Raw genomic sequence first — 8386 nt, 5'->3', positions numbered from 1 at the left:
AACAAATGCTTTAAATCAGTCAGGAAATATGGAAGGATATAAATATGGAAAGTAGTGTATCTCCTAATTTGGGACTATTATTGTGAGAATTTATGTAAATTTCTGTAAAGTGTGGAATTTTTGGAATGTGAGAATGCTTGGAATGTGGAAATTAGTTCCCAAGGTTCAGTATTTTTTAATGAGCTGAACAGTTTGAATTCAGAATGGGAACAATGGAGAAAATTTTGTTGAATAGGGTTATGACATACAGTACATTGTATATATGTTTTTCCATAAATAGGTATCAGACTTTGTTGAAGTTATTTTTTCCTATTGCTGCATAATTCTTTATCCTTCCATTTTCTAGACCACTTATCCTCAGGTGAGCTGGAGCATATCCCAGCTGACTTTGGACCAGACCGGGTACATTCTGGACTTGTCGCTAGCCAATAGCAGATCATTCGTTATTAAGATGAAAATATACCGCCAGATAATGTTAAACGTTACAAGGTTAAACAAGAAAAGTATTGGACACGGCTCCACCAACAGCAATCAGAACTTGTAAATTCAATAGTTTAACCATTTATAGGGGCACTACAATCAGAATCAGTTTATTGCCATTGTCAGTGAAAGGTACATTCACAACTAGGAAATTTTCTGTCCGATGGTGCAACATGAAATGCAGATGGCATGAATACAAATGAAAACATATATAGACTAAGAAGAGGAAAAATAATGTGAAATGCAAAAACAATGTGCAATGAGGCTCATAAAGTTGTTTAAAAATGTAGCCCCCAAAAACTATCACTGGACTTTTCACCATTTTTTTCTCTTAATGCATAATCATTATTTTTTCCCCCAACTATCAACCTCCTCTGTATTCGTGGTACAGTCAAACAGAGTACACTTATTCACATAGTCCCCCCCCCCCCCAGTTGTGACATTCTCAGTCTATTGCAGATCACTAATGACAAAAATGAAAATAAATACTGCAGTCAAATTTTGAAAACCGACCGGTACTTTATTTTAGGATTTTCATGGCATCAGGAAAAAGAACCATAACGCTCTCTTAAAGTACTGGCTGTAAAACAAATACAATGAGTTATGTAGCTGGAAGCGTGTGTAGAGACTGTTTAGCTATAAAGCAATATGTCATGTGTCAGACTTAATGCCTTTTACGTGACAAATATTTGTGATGCAACAGTCTTTGATGCACTGGAGGATAAATGATGTTTTCACGGTGAACAGATAGAGACAGCTTGGCCAGGCAGCTACACCCCATCAGTCTACCTGTACAGGTAGTCTGCTTGAATGTTGGCTGCAATCTCAGCCTCCCATTGGTCTCCATTGTTGAGAAGCTTCTCCTTGTTGTACAGCAGCTCCTCGTGTGTTTCTGTTGAAAACTCAAAGTTCGGACCCTGGGTTAAGAACAGAGAACAGCCACAAGTCTTCAACTTCTTTCAACATTTGTACTTGAAGAATTAACACGCAAATAACGTGAATATTATTAATGCTCACATGCATTTCACAGTTTGTTAAACTTAACTTTAAATGTTTGTTTGTAAATCTAAAAGGATTGCCCAGCCCTACACCACTGTATTTCAAATAAGCACTAAAGCTCCCACCTCAACAATGGCATCCACAGGGCAGGCTTCCTGGCAGAAGCCACAGTAGATGCACTTGGTCATATCAATGTCATAGCGTGTGGTCCTCCTGCTGCCGTCAGCTCGAGTCTCAGCTTCAATTGTGATGGCCTTTATTGAAAAGAAAACCTCTGATTGGACATGAATGCATCATCACTACAGATACAAAATTATTTCATCAAGTTCACCTGAGCCGGGCAGATGGCCTCGCAGAGCTTGCAAGCGATGCAGCGTTCCTCTCCGCTGGGGTAGCGACGGAGGGCGTGCTCTCCACGAAAGCGAGGCGACAGGGGGCCCTTCTCAAAAGGATAGTTGATGGTGGCTGGTTCACGGAACAGGTAACTCATGGTCATACCCAATCCTGAGGGAATGAGGGGAGCCCAACAATGTAGCAGACAGTGTATTTCACCATGAAGACTAATTACATCAGAATCATCATGATTGGCCAAGGATGTTGAACACTGAAAACGCACAGGGAATTTGTCTGCGCTAGTTGGAGCCACTCTCGTATGCCAACAAACAGCCACTATGACAAAACCAAAAAAAACTCGAACAATGAAAGGGTACCAGTCATGTGGGAAATGCTGATTCAATGACAATTGTAAAAATGATGTAGCGTTGTCAAGCAACTTAAAGTGACGAGTCGGGTGATATGTAGAAAGATACTAAAACTAAAAAAGTCCCTCACAAATTGCTTGCAAATGCTAAGAAATGCTGTTTCCAACTTAGCCAAAGTAGTTCTAGTTAAATGGGGGCATACAATGGCAATCCTCAAAAAATTCCAAGTGGAGCGTTTCCTAATTCCCAGGAGTCTTGAAAGCAGCATACATAATAAGGCAAATGAACGATTTTATATACACGATCTACTGTGGGCTTTGGGGTGCCAATCTTTTTAGCTTTGACTGTGTAAAAAGACATAGCGGAAAACCATTTTTCCTAACGTTAAATCAGAATACACCTTTCCTTTTTCTGTCAATTAGGCTTACAAAAAATTGCTCTATTTCCTAAATGCCAGAATGACAGTTTTTTTTGACAAATATATAGACAATATAGCTAAAAATATCAGCACCCCTGGGTTGCCAATATTTGTAGCCATGACTATATATTAATTCCTAAGCTATTTTATTGTTACTATTATTTGACCCAAATTGGTGTTGCGCGTCTCTCTGCATTCACACGTTAAGACAATTTTTGCACAGTGGTACCTTGACTCACGTTGCATTTGTTCTGACCAAACTCGTAACTCAATTTACCCGTGTATTTCCTCACTAAAATGAAATTAAATGGCAATCCATTCCAGTCTGCAGTATTAGTGTTGGGTGTGTGCCTTTAAGGGGCGACCCTCGTGAGTGCCAACAGGTGCTGGAGTCGGGTTGGCTGGTTACAACTCAGTGGGAGCCTCTCGGCATGAGTTGTGGCTTATAGCAGCCTCTGGGGAGTGTTCTCTTTTTGTATTTCTGTATTTGACTGGTTCTCCCGTTAAATAAATGACAAAGTGCATCAGCGACTGTTGCTCTCCTTGCCCACATGCGAGGGCATTACAGTACATTAATTGAAAAAAAACTGCATTTGCGGCTAAGACTGCAGCGCTGCCAACCTATAGAAATTTACTTGCAGAACAGTTTGTCTGAATTTATGTTTAAAATGATGTCAAGAAAATTACCACAGGCCAGTTATTGCAGTAAATTATGTAATAGGATAAAAAATAATTCTACATACTGTTCAACTGCAAAACAATCACTACTTTATAATTGTAATCGCAAATAAATTATGGTTTCAATATTTATTTAAATGTATTTATTGCATTAACCTTTTAATGGTGGATATATTTGCCACTGTAACGGACACACCATTGACCGATGGCACTGTGACCCCAAAAAAACTCCAGACCAAGCGGCATCACTATCGCCCCCGCCCCACCACGAGGTGGCAGAGGGCTGGGAGACGCCGAACCTCCAAGCGTGGACCGCAGAAAGCACCTCCCAACTCTCCAAAGCTACCTTTTTGGGTGTGGGGCAGTTTACGGACGAGGCTCCGTTGGGAAGTAATTGCGGTGAGAGTGTTTCCCTGACCGCGTGGCAAGCATTGCCACTGCCAGCGCCGGCCAATCTGCACTTGAAGTGCGTCTTTTTCTCTTTCCTTCTTTTGCTTGCAAACCATCCCTCGTGAGCGCTCTTGCCAACCCCGGAAGGTCGACCTGCCTGCCTGAATTGGTCAACACGTTAGTCAAGTACAGAGTAGTGCATATTTGGGTTTTAAAGCAACGAGAACAGGAATGCCACCTATATGCATGTCATCCCATACTCACGACCAACCTCACATCACAAGCCAGTTTCCTTTGCCAATGTTTGTCTGTCCTTTGTTTGTTTTATTTCTGTATTGTTTCCCTGTAGATTCCCCATGTTAGATCATTAAATTTTCCATAAAATTCACAACCTGCATTGATTTGCATTTGGGTTCGAGGGGGGAAAAAAAAACAAAAAAAACTCTGGTCATCTAGAACTCATCTAATTCATGTAGCAACCTTCAAATTACGAGACTGAGGATAAAAGGTTTGTTGTCACCTTGTCCTTAAGTTTTATACATCTAAAAAGTGACGTGGTGCCCCTTTTCTACATAAAACTTTATAGTCAAAGAAAAAGGCTGCCAGTAATAAGATACTATTTGCTTTATTTGTGTCTAAAGCAAATACTTTTATCAGTCCTCAAAAAAAAAAAAAAAAAAGTTTTTTTTTTTTTTTTTAGCTCTACATTTATAAAGATGTGATTTAAAATTACGCTAAACCGGAAGTAATGCAGGCGTCGCTTCCAGCTTATTATTTTCTCCGAAATTAATTACATTTTTATTGAACAAATATACGCTACACAGCCAAATGTCTTTTCTTCCATGCTATTTTTGTATTTCTTTTATCCACTATTGCTGCTTAAACAATGCAAAGTTCACCATTGTGGGACTAAGAAAGCTTTTTCTTTTAAATATTTATTATATTCATCTATTTTTAACCATGTAGACCCATTTCCTCAAGTGACGTAGCAGACTAGCGGTGACCAACTAATTCATTTCCGTTTTCTGGTTGCAGTCTCTGTGTGTCTGTCAAGCGTTAGTGTATTACAGTATTTTCTCTCGAGACATTAATTTTTCCACTGTTTTGCTCTGCAAAGTTGCTTACTCTCCACAATAACGCTGGTTATAAAGCCCACACTGTTTACATATTTGTAGCTATTACCGTTTAGATCATTGATAACGTTTTTCTGTCAGAGTTTGAAACGTCCTATTGCCATTAACCGTTTGTGCAGCAACCTCTATAGTTAGGTGTCCCGATCTGATCTTTGAGATAGGATATCGGTCCGATCCCCTGCTCCGCTCCAGCACTTTTATCCAGCAGGAAGGAAAAGCCAAACGGATGCAAAACGGGACAGTGAGAAAGTTAGAGTAAGCATGTCATGAACAGTATTTGTTAAAGTAATTTAATTGCAATAAAGTAATTTCATGACAGTAAAGGCTTCTTTATACTCGTGCGGACGGCGACCACGCTGACGTAACTGCGGCTATCTGGTGCGTAGTTTGCCTTTATACTTGAGCGCAACCCACACGCGCAGTTTTGAAAATGTACTGCAGTTCACCTCCAAGTCGAGGGTGTCGCGACTGCTGGTATTGGCTAGGACACCACAGGGTGGAGTTTCCTTTGCATTTTTTGGCCACTTCCGGTAGCCGTTTTGACTTTCCTTTCAGCAACAAGGAACAAACCAACAACAATGGCTACCGTGGAACAGTGTCTGCTAGTACAAATGGACCTAGATGACCAGATGATACGTTTAAATATGCTGCAAAATCGATCGAGAAGGCGGCGGCGTAGATGGTATGTAGAACCGAGGGGCACGCTGAGTACGTCTTCACAGCATGCGACTAAAACACACCAATCACGAGAGATGAGCTCTGCGGCGTTCGACGCGCAGCAACTATTTTTGTCGTGTGCGCGGCAAGCTACGCAGAGGTGCTGTGTGGAGCAATTCGTCGGTCACCTGCTGCAATGCGGGCGTTGTCGGCCGCACGACCGCGGGAGAATTAAGAGGCCTTAAGTTAGCACACATTATTTCTCTCATGTTGTAATGTTGATTTGACCTAAACTTATGTCAGTGGCCAATCGTTGAATGCTCCCTTGAGGTCATTGTTTTAACTTTTGTCTAAAATGAGAATACTTTATACTAGAGAATACTTTAAGATACTCAGTATACAGTACACAAGTATATACAATAAATGAACAAGTCATGTAAATAGACACATTGCTCCATCTAGTAATCGGATAGCTTTTTTTTTTTTTTTTTTTTTAAACTTGCTGATCGGCCCCAAAAATCCTGATCGTGTAAAGCCTAATAATTACACGTATTGAATGTTCAAATAGATCAGACTTCGTGTCGTTCTTCATTTTTGGTCACAGAAATTGCTAGCTCAAAGCTAACACACAATGAATGAAAAACACCAAAATGATTGAGTACGCCAGTGAATATGGTCCAAATAGTCACCACTTATTCCATTCCATCGGAGTCGCTTTAAGAAAGCCCAGCGCAGGCAGTTCCTTTATCAACTTCAGGCTAACCCCAATTCGTGCCCGTTTATCCAGTCCACCTCATGCCGGTTGCAGCTTTTCCTCCCGTCTCGGGCCACCCTGTCTCAGGAAGGCTCGGTCGGCTGTTCCGGTGCACTTTTGGGCCACTTTCGGCCAAAACATTTTGGTGGCCTAAATTTTGGTGCATCACCAGCAGTTTTATCTATTAGTTTTATCGAACAAGCCTCTGTCCTTCAAGGACAATCCACAACATCCACTGCACAGCACCACCTCCAGGCAGAGGAGCAGCTTCGGTGATAGGCTGCTGTAACTGCCCTGCTCCACCACTCGGGCCAGACTGAGGAATTCCTTCCTCTCTCATGCCATAGGGCTTCGTAATTCCACTCCAGGAGGAATGCTGGCATGCTCAGGCTCAACTCTGTACTGTCACTATCTATCTATCTATCTACTATTAAAAAGACATCTTTTTAAAATGGGGGTAATCGTATTAGCATATTGGAATACAAGACCTCTGAAGAGTTCGGTCCATAGGAGAGTCGTTGCAGCACGGTCAGTGATGGACTTGAGGTCTGTCTGCTGCTCCACGGCATTAACATATTCTGTATTTGGAGGGAGACATTTAAAAACACTTATTGAATGCAGATATACGAAACAATTAGCTGGTTGAAAGACTCACTGAAGCCACTGCGCTCCACACCGACACTAAAGGGACGTACACTGGTGCATCCCAGCGTGGCTGCAAACACATAAACAAAATTTCTGTGTTAAATTATTAATGTCCTTATTTTTTTACCTAAGAGTAACAAAGCAAAATAAGGCAGTACCTGGCTTAGAGTAGCAGTAGAGAAGACGCAGCCCCAGTGAAGCAGACATCTGAAAGTCATTTTGAATAAGAGTAAGGCTGTTTATAATTATTTACTCATTCCCTACTCTGTAATCACTACAGGGATTTTTGTATAGTGGACTATATCGTTGACTCATCATCCAAATGACAAATTGTTTTAGGACACTATTTGTTTGCACCATTATTATGTTGATCCTGTCGTATAATTACAACGTACCGAATCAACACCAACATGATATTGTTTTAAGATGAGTGTATGTTACAAAATGAATACAAACAAAAGCACTTTATATTCCTCAGTGTTGTGATGATGTTGCTGTACTTATGTTCAAGATATTTTCGCATCACAACTCATGAATCTGTCTCGTACCAAAAATCAAACAATACCCCTGAAATGGAAAATCATTTTCCTGTTTTTCAGGGCGATGCATCATGGGACATATTGCTTTTGTCGTACTCATCGGTTGGTCACTACTTTTCAAGATGCATTGTGGGATACATTGAGGGCACCATATAGGGGATAACCTATATTCACTACAAATTCAACCGCCCTACAAAATGGCAAACTCACTATATAGTGGATAAGGAATGTTTCCGGAAAAAAGTGGCCCATTGCATACTTGTGGTTCAGTATTCACAATTCACTTATTCGCAGACTTTTTGTGGAGCGTGCGCTCCAAACCCCCCTTCATTTGTTTTTGTTTTTTAACCTGACCCCCCCCCCCCCCCCGCTTCTTCCATGTTTAATAACGTGCCTCATCGAGGTTAGTTTCGCAATGAACACGTCGTGTCGGCGAAATTATATAAACCCACTTAAGCAATCGTGCGAATATTGAGGTCACCCTCGTTGAATAATAATAATAATAATAATAATTAGCCGCGGCCTAGCCAACGGATAGCAGTTTTGATGTAATGATAGGAGAGTGCTCCCGACGTTTAGTAGAAATTAAAGTCATTCGCCGATTTAAAATCTTACAGGCTACCACACAAGCTAACTTAGCAAAATAGAGGACACGTTCAAAAGCATTAGCCGTCCCCGTTATTTCTTGTAGCGCAAAACAGTGGTTATGAGTCACTCGTCAGTTCTTTATGTTGACCTCTGAATGAACAAATGCTAACTCATGTTGCTGAAGTTGACCTTTGGAGAATCTTACCTCTGCTGTGTGTAGAGCTCCTAACCCGAAAACACCGCTAACGGTCATGCGCAGTGAGGGCCAAGATGCATTCAAAAGCCCTCGGTAATTTATGTTTCATCGGGGAGCTTGCAATTCAAAATAAATAAATAATAATAAATCACATTCCTCAAGGCGTCCTCGTCATTTTCCACGGTTGGATTCTAGTTTCGAATGTTTA

General features: G+C 41.0%; 1 protein-coding gene across 1 annotated transcript; it reads right to left on the bottom strand.

Annotated features, from left to right (window-relative positions):
* Window positions 1-974: 974 nt before the first annotated feature.
* On the bottom strand, window positions 975-8291 carry ndufs8b (NADH:ubiquinone oxidoreductase core subunit S8b). The gene is made up of 7 exons (XM_061786713.1): window positions 8188-8291; window positions 7014-7062; window positions 6866-6925; window positions 6699-6788; window positions 1811-1983; window positions 1605-1733; window positions 975-1397 (listed from the first exon to the last, which is right to left on the bottom strand). Exons 1-7 carry the CDS (start codon window positions 8233-8235, stop codon window positions 1266-1268), a joined length of 681 nt encoding a protein of 226 aa, XP_061642697.1. The 5' UTR covers window positions 8236-8291; the 3' UTR covers window positions 975-1265.
* Between the last annotated feature and the right edge of the window lie 95 nt (window positions 8292-8386).

This window comes from Phyllopteryx taeniolatus, chromosome 10 (assembly GCF_024500385.1).
Source record: "Phyllopteryx taeniolatus isolate TA_2022b chromosome 10, UOR_Ptae_1.2, whole genome shotgun sequence".
Lineage (NCBI taxonomy): Eukaryota > Metazoa > Chordata > Actinopteri > Syngnathiformes > Syngnathidae > Phyllopteryx > Phyllopteryx taeniolatus.
Note: the sequence above shows the minus strand (reverse complement) of the source record. Positions and strands in the feature narration are given on the sequence as shown.